At 47.4% G+C, this 12,468-nt stretch overlaps 4 protein-coding genes across 4 annotated transcripts; 1 reads left to right on the top strand and 3 right to left on the bottom strand.

Annotated features, from left to right (window-relative positions):
* Positions 1–928: 928 nt before the first annotated feature.
* EDB91DRAFT_1251241 (uncharacterized protein) lies at positions 929–2,745 on the top strand (the record flags this gene model as incomplete). The annotated part of the gene is made up of 2 exons (XM_041323353.1): positions 929–2,277; positions 2,346–2,745. The coding sequence occupies 2 exons, from the start codon at positions 929–931 to the stop codon at positions 2,743–2,745; spliced, it is 1,749 nt and encodes a 582-aa protein (XP_041174363.1).
* Positions 2,746–3,664: 919 nt separating this feature from the next.
* On the bottom strand, positions 3,665–4,809 carry EDB91DRAFT_1148139 (uncharacterized protein). The gene is made up of 6 exons (XM_041319320.1): positions 4,685–4,809; positions 4,512–4,621; positions 4,181–4,454; positions 4,083–4,097; positions 3,896–4,024; positions 3,665–3,797 (listed from the first exon to the last, which is right to left on the bottom strand). The coding sequence occupies exons 3-6, from the start codon at positions 4,426–4,428 to the stop codon at positions 3,791–3,793; spliced, it is 399 nt and encodes a 132-aa protein (XP_041174362.1). The 5' UTR covers positions 4,429–4,454; positions 4,512–4,621; positions 4,685–4,809; the 3' UTR covers positions 3,665–3,790.
* Positions 4,810–6,147: 1,338 nt separating this feature from the next.
* On the bottom strand, positions 6,148–7,769 carry EDB91DRAFT_1251240 (uncharacterized protein; the record flags this gene model as incomplete). The annotated part of the gene is made up of 11 exons (XM_041323352.1): positions 6,148–6,351; positions 6,407–6,455; positions 6,514–6,751; positions 6,802–6,936; positions 6,995–7,054; positions 7,223–7,254; positions 7,305–7,318; positions 7,375–7,403; positions 7,463–7,580; positions 7,633–7,652; positions 7,703–7,769. 11 exons carry the CDS (start codon positions 7,767–7,769, stop codon positions 6,148–6,150), a joined length of 966 nt encoding a protein of 321 aa, XP_041174361.1.
* A 740-nt stretch (positions 7,770–8,509) lies between these two features.
* EDB91DRAFT_1348720 (uncharacterized protein) lies at positions 8,510–10,663 on the bottom strand. Its single transcript, XM_041325986.1, has 14 exons — positions 10,528–10,663; positions 10,429–10,476; positions 10,359–10,378; positions 10,292–10,306; positions 10,189–10,227; positions 10,101–10,129; positions 10,031–10,044; positions 9,945–9,980; positions 9,721–9,780; positions 9,528–9,662; positions 9,240–9,477; positions 9,131–9,182; positions 8,650–9,075; positions 8,510–8,562 (listed from the first exon to the last, which is right to left on the bottom strand). The coding sequence occupies exons 1-13, from the start codon at positions 10,598–10,600 to the stop codon at positions 8,872–8,874; spliced, it is 963 nt and encodes a 320-aa protein (XP_041174360.1). The 5' UTR covers positions 10,601–10,663; the 3' UTR covers positions 8,510–8,562; positions 8,650–8,871.
* Positions 10,664–12,468: the final 1,805 nt, after the last annotated feature.

Here is a 12,468-nt window from a genome sequence, read left to right as displayed (position 1 = left end):
TTGAACAATCGAAGATGATTTTCTGGTCGATCCGCGATACTGATGGGCCTAGACGATGCGATCTGAGCACGAGCCAAGGGAGCCAGGGGATGCGCTTATTGGGAAATATCGCCAAGAGACTAGAGGAATGGATTGGGTGATTTTTGCGACATGGCGAAGGCGACCTAACGTCCCGCATGGTTTATTGTCCTCGTTAGTCCCTTCGTCCTGACTAGCCGCCTCTGCATGCGCACGTCGTTTTGCCTTTGTTTTGCCACCAGGTTCGTTGAGCGCTGGTAACCAATAGTCTCGAAAGGTGGGGTTCCAACATTTTTGCGCCACATTGCTACATCATAAAAGTGTTGACCGTCGTTGGTCGTGTATAATTTGTCGTCCAAGCAATCTGAAAGGTAAGAGCCAGCCTCCAGGAGTCCAATTAGCGCAATAATTGCTACGTGTGTCTGATTCTTCGGGTTCGTGAAATTTGTAGCACCTTCGAGTCCATGCGGGTGAGCTCCACCACCGACCATAGTCAGGGTTTGAACATAGCAGACGAGTACCGATCACTTGGCATGTGCCATGCATAGCTCGTGTGCAACGTGTTTTCGGATATGAGCCTGATCGCATTATGTCCGCAGGTCCAGACTTCGCGGAACCCTTCGCGACTTCAAAACAAGCATCGGGCTGATTCGTAGACTTGACCCAGATCCCCCATGAGCAGGTCCACAGTTAAGTTCCACAGTTGCTCTTTCATTGTTTTCTCTTTGAAGAAGATGCCACAAAGGAATATTCGTGGGTGTTCATGTGACATGTGGATGTTGATTATAAGCGGCCCTGGCAAAGCTGTGTCATGTGCTCCGAGCTTTTATACCTCGCACTAGTGACATTTACTACCACCCACTCACCATCGTCCACCATAATCAGTCTTTCGCTCTGTATCCTATTCTAAATGACCTCCCCACCGCATTCTCCTCCACCTCAAAAAGTTGCTTCCAACGAACCAGAAAATGATAATCCATCTTCACCACCTGTGTCACCTAAACGTTCTTTTGCCTTCACGGACGAGGCAGATCGTACACCAGCTTCTCTTGGTTATTTTAAGCGTCGTCACGTCCACGATGATGGCGAAGCCGCCAAACGAGCACCTCTCGGTAAGTTTAGCGCCTCCCACAGCCCTGATGCTATTGCGCTGGAACACATTGTGAATGCAGATCCCTTGTCAGCGTCAGAAATCGACAATAGGCCGGAGAACGATCCAAGATGGTCAGAAGCACCATTCCATTCCCTTGCTACTACTGCTCCTGAATTACGATCGTGTGATGCAAACCACAGCATCCCAATTAACGGAACTGGGGATGAAATCACATGCTCGTGGCCGCCTGCTATCAAGAGTGGCGATGCTGATAGTACAGCAGGAAGTAGTCGCAGAGAACGCCCGCCACTCACCCGTGGCGGAAGGTATAGCTCCGATGCACAGGAATCGGTTCGTGCCTCGGCAGCTGGATCCGCATCAGCGTGGCCGCCACCGTTGAGGAGCCGGTCCGACCTTTCCTCACCAGAGCGCAGGACGTCGTCTCGTGGGTGGGATGTAGACAAGGTAACGCAGTCTATAAGATCGCGTACACCCTCCGTGCCATATGTGCGGCGTCCTCCTCGGGATCTTTGGAAGGCCGCATCCTCATCTAATGACCCCGTGCGGACGGTTTACGGCCTAGTGGATGACCGTGATTCAATATTTGATACTTCTCCACCACCTGGAATCACAAGACGCAGGGGATCGGTACCCGATTTGACTGGACCCGGCTCTTGGTCATTGTCACTGGCGTCGGGCAGTCAGCCATTGCGTGCCGATGAATCTCCCAAATCCGTGCCCCCAATAGGTGCCGAACGAAGTAGAGTGGTGTCGATGACGCCACGAAGATCTAGGTCGTTGCCTCCCGCAGGATTACAATTACCCAAACCAAGCGAAGCGCATGATAGTAGCCGAAGAAATTATTCCCGGCTCAATTCCAATGCTACATTGCATGATACCTGCCTCCTGGGAGATCCACGTATTTGTGGCGTATTGGAGAAATCTGCATTTGATTTACCAATCGATAGGGATGAATTCTTTCATCTCTTGCGACAAGCCGTACACAATAAACACTTTTCAAGGGTTTTTTCTCCTCTCAACCCCCTCCGAAATCCAAGGCCCAGCTCCTCCCTGACTGCCAACCCAATCTATCAACGATTCATGCCATCCTTACTCAACAGGCTATCACCACGATACGCCAAAGGACCTGACAAGCGGCTTAGAACGTGAGGGCACTTTTACGTACGCATGTACCACGCAGTTCTCATGTACACTTGCTTTGTTTGTCACGCAGTCTCTGTGAGCTTATTCAGCCGCCGTTTGCAATAGAATATGAGTGCACGCACTGCCAGGAATGCAAACGCGACACGATACGTAAACGGCTACTGGCCCGCAATTATCGATGCATGCGCCTGGCTCCCACTGTGTTGACCACCCCCTTAACATGCAATCCAGGGCCACCGTCAAGCTCGCGGCCCTACAATATTGATGAAGACGAGAAAAGTCTTTGGGAGGAAGTGGCAGCTGCGACTTCCACCGAGCCCTTCCCTGGGAGTCCTCGCTTGCGGGACTTGCATGACTTTGACGATGACAACGAGGACGATGACTACCCGGAGATACCGGATGAGGACTTGCTTTCGGGTGGAGAAGATGTGAAGTTTGGGATGGGGAAACGTCTGCTAGCTGAGGTTTGACTAGCATGCGTTGTATCAATAGAAAGTTTTTATGAACCCTGCTAATCTAATGCTATGTGTATGGACGTTTGTATCATTACTGCTCGTATAGGAGTTTTCTATATATCATGGGACGGGAGATGGAGAGCACTTTACGACGACTACTAACCCCCCATGAATTCTCTGCACAAAACTGAACCGATTCTGTCTTCAGCTCTACTTTCGAATCAGGTACCACTACGAAACTTCCGACAATTTTCTCCTGCTCCCTGCGAAGTAAGTACCTGGCAAACATTTTACACACTACTGCTATATAATTGACACATGCACGCGCTGCTGGAAAGCAATCAAACTCATGCCAGTTCCAGTGTTAGAGTAGGTCATATGCAAAGATAACGGATCAGCGTACCGCAATCATTGGAGAGAGATCACCAACCTAGAGAGAGGCAACAGCAGCAAAGCTAGTGGCATGTGCAGAACTCTTCAGTGGCAAAAATAAATGCATTACATTTCGAGCTCACGTTGCAAAGTAAAGCACGTGAGATTTTATCAACACTGTGAAACAGTCCCCGACGATCGATCCTGTCGATGATCGGAGACCGAGTTTGGCTGTGCGACGTTCGGCATGATGTCAGCTTGCAACTTTCTTGCAACTGGGTGAAAGCGTGGGTGGGTAGTTAGTGTAACTTATTGTCTGTAGTGACACAAGAAGATATTGGTCAAGTTGCCCAGACCTGTTCTCTTTTCAAGTCCACTTCAGGCCCACTGCTCCTCATCATCATCTGGCTATCACATAATAATTAATAATTAGAATGAGACACACCGCGGGTATGGGGGTCACGAGTACGGCAGGCACGGGCCCTATGGTGTAGAGATTTGCTACCCGTGGCCACACCGTAGCGGTCGGGCAGCCCACTATCTCCGAGTCTACTCCGCGATGTTATATTTTGCAAGGGATTCACCAAAATGGTGGACGTAAAGCGAATCTGATGCAAAACGCACTGCACTCAATATACCGTGCAGTTGATGCGATTGTAATGCATCACACAGCCAGGTACATCTCGACTCATGATCTGTGATCAATATCAGTTGAATGTACGACACCATATGTAAGTGAAAAGTGAAAACAGAAATGAGAGGAAGCAGGGGAGACAAGAAGATTCGAACGCGCCTGTAGGCCTGCATGACTGTGCAGGAAGACCAGTTTCTAATTTTTATAATTATACGGGCTCGTATTGATGGCCTTTCAGTGATCTTCTTCTGTCCCGAATTGAGCCAGTGCAGTGAGCACACGAGAATGCTATCAAGATCATCATCATCAGCAAAGAACTCATTGTCGGGTCTACATCATGCTCAACAATATCATGGGCAGGCTATGAAGCCACACCACAGTTTGATGTTTCCACCCGCATACGCGTGTTCAGCTATCAATTATCAAACTTTGTGATGAGCTCACTGATCGTGGGAATCGACGACACAAAAGACCATAGCATCACGGACGCTCGCTTCTGCTTCATACGTCCTCCTGGAAGATTTGATCTGACCATAGTATCTTGCTCGCTGGCAGACGTGATAGAAATAACTTGGGACCGATGCTTTCCGAGTGCCCAATTCAGTTGGTTTGGGTGAGCTCACTGAGCACCTTCCAAGTAACGACCACACCAGAAAGCTCACGTCCGATAATGTCATTGAGGAGCAGAGCATCCTGAAATTCAATACATCTGAATCACCTGAGATGTCTCCTGAGTAACAATATTTGAATTTAGGCATGAAGCTTTGAAGCTCACAGCTCGGTTGTTTAGAGAGACCACGTCCGTGTGCAACTTGAAGGACTTAGGAGACGATCTAAGTATTCAGACGTCCACAAGATACTATCGTTGGGCCAGAGTTGCAAAATCTGACGACCACATTTTCATATCTCGTTGTTTGCTACACATTAAGACAAAATAATTATACGGACCTGTAGCTATGTGTGTCATGGGAGAGCTCCAGCTGACAGAAGAACAAAAAGTGTTCAAACGATGCTGCCAGAGGGATGCCGACGCAAAATGTTAGAAACAGTAGAGAGTTGCAAAATTTCTCATGGGCAAGTTGGCACAGATGTCACACTGTGTCACAGTGTCGGTTTTGCAAAACTGAACTCCGCCACGGCAAACGGTGCAATGCAAGATGCAAGTCTCGAATTTAGAGTAAAAACATTGATTGCGGCGCGGGGAATCATTCTACGGGAGGAATATTAGTGTACAGTATGTAAAATATATGGTAAAGAATATTTATGGGTGACTATAGTACGAGTAAGAAGAATAGCACAGACATGTCACATCCTGAATTTTTTTCTCTCGCTCTTCATTGAGTTTCTGAGCTTTTGTTCTGAAAACATGAGCGCAGCGCGCTGGCATGCAACAGATTGAGTACCCGAGCAGTCTCAAGTCGTCATTGAAAGTTTTGCAGCCGTACACTGCCGCACTCAAAATTGGTTCTCCGCTCCAAGCCGTCACGCTTGATCATTCTCTGACATTGATGCTTGCATTGTCGATAATAACAGCAACTGTGCTTCGTTCTCGCTGGAAAAATGCTCAGAAGGTGGGGGTAGGCATAAAGTGTGTGCGGAAGAAAAAAAATCAAATTTCGGTTGTGATTTTTGCTTTCGCCTAACTATTCTACGTGAAAAAAGGTATCTTCGAATGATAGATTTGAAGCCGTATGTGTTCCTCATCTTTATTTTTATAAAACAAAAATACAGTACTATGAATATATGTTGGAAGGTCCTATATCCAAGAGTGGGGGACTTAAGATGTGATGTTGTGTGTGCTACGAGGCATTTTGCAACTCTGGCCCAATGATAGTACGAGCAGTTGAACACTCGAGTGTCGCGCACAGTGATACAAGAAACGCAGTTGCCTAAGTCTTTGCCTAAATCCTTGGAAGAGCGGTTATGCGGAAGGCCGTTAGGCCGTCCGTCCACTTGCTTAATGCTCGTCTTGTTCATCTTGCTGGGGGTGAAGGTATCTTGCCGTTGAGCTGTATCTAAAGGATGTTGATAGCTCCCTGGTAGTACTGAGTAAAAGCCGTATGGATATCGGCGGAGAGCTGGGAAAGACCAAGATGCGCTGAGGGTGGTGGGGGTGTTGGAGCCGTTGGATCATCGACGTGGTGGAAGCAATTCATCAGTACATGTGCTCAGTCCCAAGCTTGGGGCTTGCCTCTCACTTCTGAATCATCCACTTCACCAGTTTCGCTCGAGGAGCACGTTGACCCGACTATCTTCTTTGATTTATTTATTTTTGTCAGTCACTAAATAACCGTCACTCTGAATCTTGGAATATACACTTTGGAACACCGAATAACATACATAGATACCGCCACGAAACTACAGATAAAATCCTCCTGCTCTTTCAGAGAACCCAATACGCATCTCTCATGCTACACACCATTGCTAGTTGACACGTGTACGCGCTCCTCGAAGACAATTGAAGTCATGCCAGTTGCTGCGTCGGAGTCGGCCACGAGCTTAGCGTGAAATTCCCGAACGCTAAGGATGAGGCGCGGTCCCAGCACAAACATCTGCAAGACCGAAAAAACCTGAAGAAAAGCAGCATATATCTCGGCTCCCACGGAACCTGACTCCTATAGAAATGATGAGTAATGGTGAAAATCAGAGGTCAGTGACGAATCAGCGTACAATTAATGGAGAGAACCCGCCAAGCTGGAGAGCAGCAACAACAGTAAAGCTAGCACGCGTGGAACTTTAGCGGGAAAAAGATCACCGCATTCAAATAACAAAGTCACCTTGCAAAGTAAAGCACATGAGATTTCATCAACACTGTGAAAACGTCCCCGATGGTCAACCCTGTCGATTGTCCAAGTTGTTGCAGACCGCAGATGTGTTTCACAGCAATCCAGACCGCAAGACACAGTGCGAGGACCTCCCATATAAGGGTGAGTGTCCAAACCATTCTACTCAGAAGTGCAGCGTCTCCCGCCTCGGTATAGGCGCACATATAGGCACCGGAGAGAACATACTCCTCTGATATTCGTCCAGTCAGCCTGATTTTTTGATACATAACTAAAGCTTACCCGATCCAATATACTTGAGCCCTATTGCAGTCATCACTATGCAGGCAATGTTGATAGCCAGGAAGCTAACGATGAGAAATATAAGCATCTTTCTAGATCCCTGATACATGGCATATAACCGAGCAATCATGATGACTTGCACGGTGTGTCAGTGTAGTCGATACCACTGGGGTATTGCAGCTGCGTAGCTCACCATTCAGCACGACGGCTGTGATTACATTTATCCAATTTAATGCAGAGTACAGAATACCGCCTGAAATAGAAAATCAGTGATCGCCCTCATATGATCAAACACTCCAACGAAACTGACACCTGTGGTAGTCAATATAGTGAACCAAAAGGCAGGTCAAAAATCTCGCTCACCCCTACATAGGAGTGCAGTTAATTGGATGGGAATGGCAAGCATCAGAACATTACTCACTGCATCCGTCAACGAGATTGGTAGAAGATCCACTGTGTGCTGCCAGTCAGAACAAAACAATAGTAAGGTGCATAAGACATACACATAATGGAAACACTAATCGTGGGATGGCTTATCAGCACAGCACCACCTCGTTAATCTTACGAACGTACATGATAAATGATATCCCAGCATAGCGCGTCTAGAATGTTTTGGCGTCAGCGCAACTTGCCACCTGTGCTTATAACACAACCCACGTACAATGAGATACAGAACCGTCATGAGGGACCAGCGTTGCATCTGCCTCGAAAATAGTATCATCCTCTTCTTCTTTTGATGGTGATGGCGATGGGACTCTGCTTACCCAGACCAGTTCAACCTATAGAACCATTCTTAGCAAGACGGCCACTTCGGTAATTGCATGAACCTACCTCTTGTCCGAATGTTAGCGCTGGAAATATCATAAGGATGCCAGTGTTTCTGCAATGCTATCATGCTCACCCCAATCGTATACCACTGCGGTAGAGGTGGCAACTGTGGAACCACAGTCCAGGTTAGATCGAGACATCACCGACATCATCCTACTAGACCTTCACTAACCTACATAATAGCTGGAAGAAAGAGCGTAATTGATTTCTGGCCACCAGCTGGGAAGATTTGAAACAAAGGTCATATCCGAGGGATGTGTGTGAGTGGCGAACTCGGTGGTCATATAGCGACGGCATTCGTGCTACATATATATACCACCACACGGCACTTGTATCGGCACGATGATGATGACGGGGACGGAATTCGGCCTTGCCTCAAGGCCCTTGACTAGTGTAAGGACTGCGGTGCGAAATTAAGTAGACACTGGAAGTCCTCAATTTGAATGAAACTGAAATCAGTGTCACGCACGGGTAATGTTTGCAGACCGGGAAAGTTCAAACAGTTGTTCGTGATGTCGGGGACTTATTTCCAACGCCATTCTCGAGATGTTCTTGCACAGGTCTAAATGTCAAGTGATCATCAACAAGTTGAAACCCTGCCTTCTTGATGGTAATTCTCGATGAGGCCATCTGCACTCTCTCATCCATGCTGGCCGAGCGCGATGGGCGTAACAGCTCTCTGAACAAGGTCCCATTCTGTCGGTATGATAATGATACCGTGGAGCAAATGTAACATACCTGTCCCACATTCCTCTAGACCCCTCAATGCCCACTGCTGCTGTTGCTGATCATCATCACTATGACATCTGTCGCCTCGACCGCATCTCCTCCCTCATCATATGATAAGGATGCCAAGATGGTGGGCGTGAAAACGCGCTACCCTTAATGCATCGTGTAGCAGATGCGATTGTGATACATCACACAGCCAGGATCCTGATTCATATCAGTTGAACGTACGACACCATTTCAAGGTCAAAACAAATGAGAGGACGCAGAGAGGATAAGAATACTCGGACGCACCTGTGCATCAGTGAACCAGTGAACAAATTGAAATATCATATTTGACTATATATAGCTAACAATCGCAACAACCTCAGTAAATCTGGTGGGGGGGTTTACTTGACCTTGTGAGGGAAATCTGAATCTTGGAATATACACTTTGGAACACCGAATAACATACATAGATACCGCCACGAAACTATCCTCCTGCTCTTTCAGAGAACCCAATAAGTATCTCTCATGCTACGCACTATTGCTAGTCGACACGTGTGTGCGCTCCTCGAAGACGATTGACGTCATGCCAGTTGCTGCGTCGGAGTCGGCCACGAGCTTAGCGTGAAATTCCCGAACGCTAAGGATGAGGCGCGGTCCCAGCACAAACATCTGCACGGCCGCAAAAACTTGAAGAAAAGCACCATATATCTCGGTTCCCACGGTATATGAGTCCTATAGAAATGATGAGTAATGGTGAAAATCAGATGTCAGTGACGGATCAGCGTACTATAATTATGGGAGAGAAGGCGCCAAGGTGGAGAGCAGCAACAGCAGCAAAGCTAGCACGCGCGAACTTTAGCGGGAAAAAGATCACCGCATTCAAATTACAAAGTCACCTTGCAAAGTAAAGCACGTGAGATTTCACCAACACTGTGAAAACGTCCCCGATGGTCAATCCTGTCGATTGTCCAAGTTGTCGCAGACCGCAGAAGTGTTTGATAGCAATCCAGACCGCAAGACACAGTGCGAGGACCTCCCATATAAGGGTGAGTGTCCAAACCATTCTAGTCAGAAATATAACGTCTCCCTCATAGGTATAAGAGCACATATGGGCACCGGAGAGAACATACTCCTCTGATATTCGTCCAGTCAGCCTGATTTTTTGATACATAACTAAAGCTTACCCGATCCAATATACTTGAGCCCTATTGCAGCCATCACTATGCAGGCAATGTTGACAGCCAGGAAGCTAACGATGAGAAATATAAGCATCTTTCTAGATCCCTGATACATGGCATGTAAGCGAGCAATCATGATGACTTGCACGGTGTGTCAGTGTAGTCGATATCACTGGGGTATTGCAGCTGGGTAACTCACCATCCAGCATGACAGCTGTGATTACATTTATCCAATTTAATGCAGAGTACATAATACCGCCTGAAATAGAAAATCAGTGATCGTCCTCATATGATAAAACACTCCAACGAAACTGACACCTGTGGTAGTCAATATAGTGAACCAAAAGGCAGGTCAAAAATCTCGCTCACCCCTACATAGGAGTGCAGTTAATTGGATGGGAATGGCAAGCATCAGAACATTACTCACTGCATCCGTCAACGAGATTGGTAGAAGATCCACTGTGTGCTGCCAGTCAGAACAAAACAATAGTAAGGTGCATGAGACATACATATAATGTAAATACTAATCGTGGGATGGCTTATTAGCACAGCACCACCTCGTTAGTCTTACGAACGTACATGGTGAATGGTATCCCAGCATAGCGCGTCTAGAATGTTTTGGCGTCAGCGCAACTTGCCACCTGTGCTTATAACACAACCCACGTACAATGAGATACAGAACCGTCATGAGGGACCAGCGTTGCATCTGCCTCGAAAATAGTATCATCCTCTTCTTCTTTTGATGGTGATGGCGATGGGACTCTGCTTACCCAGACCAGTTCAACCTATAGAACCATTCTTAGCAAGACGGCCACTTCGGTAATTGCATGAACCTACCTCTTGTCCGAATGTTAGCGCTGGAAATATCATAAGGATGCCAGTATTTCTGCAATGCTGTCATACTCACCCCAATCGTACACCACCGCGGCAGAGGCGGCAACTGTGGAACCACAGTCTAGATTAGATCGAGACATCACCGACATCATCCTACTAGAACTCCACTAACCTACATAATAGCTCCAAGAAAGAGCCCAATTGATTACTGGCCACCAGCCGGGACGATTTGAAACGAAGGTCATATCCGAGGGATGTGTGTGACTGAGTGGTGAACTTGGTGGTCATATAGCGACGGCATTCGTGCTACATATGTATACCACCACACGGCACTTGTATCGCCAAATTGGCATGATGATGATGGGGACGGAATTCGGCCTTGCCTCAAGGCCCTTGACTGGTGTAAAGACTGCGGTGCGAAATCAAGTAGACACTGGAAGTCCTCAATTTGAATGAAACTGAAATCAGTGTCACGCACAGGGAATGTTTGCAGACCGGGAAAGTTCAAACAGTTGTTCGTGATGTCGGGGACTTATTTCCAACGCTATTCTTGAGATGTTCTTGCACAGGTCTAAGTGTCAAGTGATCACCAAAAAGTTGAAACCCTGCCTTCTTGATGGTAATTCTCGATGAGGCCATCTGCACTGTTTCATCCATGCTGGCCGCGATGGGCGTAACAGCTCTCTGAACAAGGTCCCATTCTGTCGGTATGATAATGACACCATGGGTCGACATGGAGCAAATGTAGCATACCTGTCCCACCTTCCTCTAGATCCCTCAATACCCACTGCTGCTGCTGATCATCATAATTATGACATCTGTCGCCTCGAACGCATCTCCTCCCTCATCATATGATAAGGATGCCAAGATGGTGGGTGTGAAAACGCGCTACCGCTTAATGCATCGTGTAGTAGATGCGATTGTGATACATCACACAGCCAGGATCCTGATTCATATCAGTTGAACGTACGACACCAGTTCTACTTCAAAACAAATGAGAGGACGCAGAGAAGATAAGAATACTCGGACGCCTCTGTGGGCCTGCATGACTGTGCAGGAAGCCCGATTTCTTATTCTTCTAATTGTACAAGCTCGTGTCGATGGCCATCATGTTCTTCTACTGTTCCGAATCGAGTCAGTGCACACGAGAATGCTGTGAGTGTAAGATTGAGATGACTCAGATGATCATCAGAAAAGAACTCATCGTCGGATCTTTATTATGCTTCTATGCGCAGCAATATCATGGGCAGGCTATGAGAGCCACACTGCACTTTGATGGTTCCACCTCGTATACGGATAGTCAAAATCTAGAATAACATCGCATCTAGTGTTGCCGCAGCTTCGGCTTACGACCGGTTTTAGCCGTGGCCAGAGCCACGAATATTTGAGCGGAGCACGTAATTCAGCTTACATAATTTACGGCCCGGCTCGGCTAAACTTTTAATTCGAGTTATGGGCTTAAAGCCAGCTCGAACCAATTAAATTAAATATATTTTTAAGTCCAAATTAGATTAAAATTTAGAGATCGAGATTTCGGGGCTCGAGAGCCCAATGGGGAAGTATTTGCGCTGCACTCGACATTGATCATACCAACTACACAAACATACACACTTCTACGATTAACGGATAGATGGGGCCCCAGAATGATGTGAATGATCCCGTTAACGTTTGATCAAAATCTAAAACAAACATTAGCTTTACGAGCCCCTTCAGTGAATTCACCCGTCTGAGACGGGCAGCCGGGCGTGACAATGTACCGATAGGGACGAGCCATCCGGTGTGGGCCGGTGGCAATAATTGTACCGTGATAGATGAGTGGGCCGAGGGTGTGGTGTATCCGAGGCAAACGGATGGGCCGGGGGTATATAGTATACATGGTAGTATAGCAATGTACTATATAGGTGATTATGAATGGTGGTGAATCCAGTGTGTGATAGCGAGTGGGCCGGTAAATAAGGCACAATGGAGACAAGGGGGCCGGTAGATGAGATGCAATGGAGACAAGGGGGCCGGGGAATGGGGTGCAATGGAGACGAGTGGGCCAGCCATATGGGGTGCAATGGAGACGAGGAGGCTGGGGAATAGGGTGCAATGGAGACGGGTGGGGCCAGCC

Source organism: Suillus paluster, assembly GCF_016628075.1.
Source record: "Suillus paluster strain FC165 chromosome Unknown EDB91scaffold_52, whole genome shotgun sequence".
Lineage (NCBI taxonomy): Eukaryota > Fungi > Basidiomycota > Agaricomycetes > Boletales > Suillaceae > Suillus > Suillus paluster.
This window is presented reverse-complemented; position numbering and strand designations above follow the sequence as displayed.

Excerpts from the sequence above, each read along its gene's own strand:
- EDB91DRAFT_1348720 (XM_041325986.1), bottom strand. The coding sequence starts at position 10,600 with ATGACCTTCGTTTCAAATCGTCCCGGCTGGTGGCCAGTAATCAATTGG. Across the intron at positions 9,478-9,527 it reads GCTCAAGTATATTGGATCGG|AGGAGTATGTTCTCTCCGGT; the intron begins GTAAGCTTTAGT and ends GACGAATATCAG. Across the intron at positions 9,183-9,239 it reads CACGTGCTTTACTTTGCAAG|CTTTGCTGCTGTTGCTGCTC; the intron begins GTGACTTTGTAA and ends CGCGCGTGCTAG.
- EDB91DRAFT_1148139 (XM_041319320.1), bottom strand. The coding sequence starts at position 4,428 with ATGCTCTGCTCCTCAATGACATTATCGGACGTGAGCTTTCTGGTGTGG.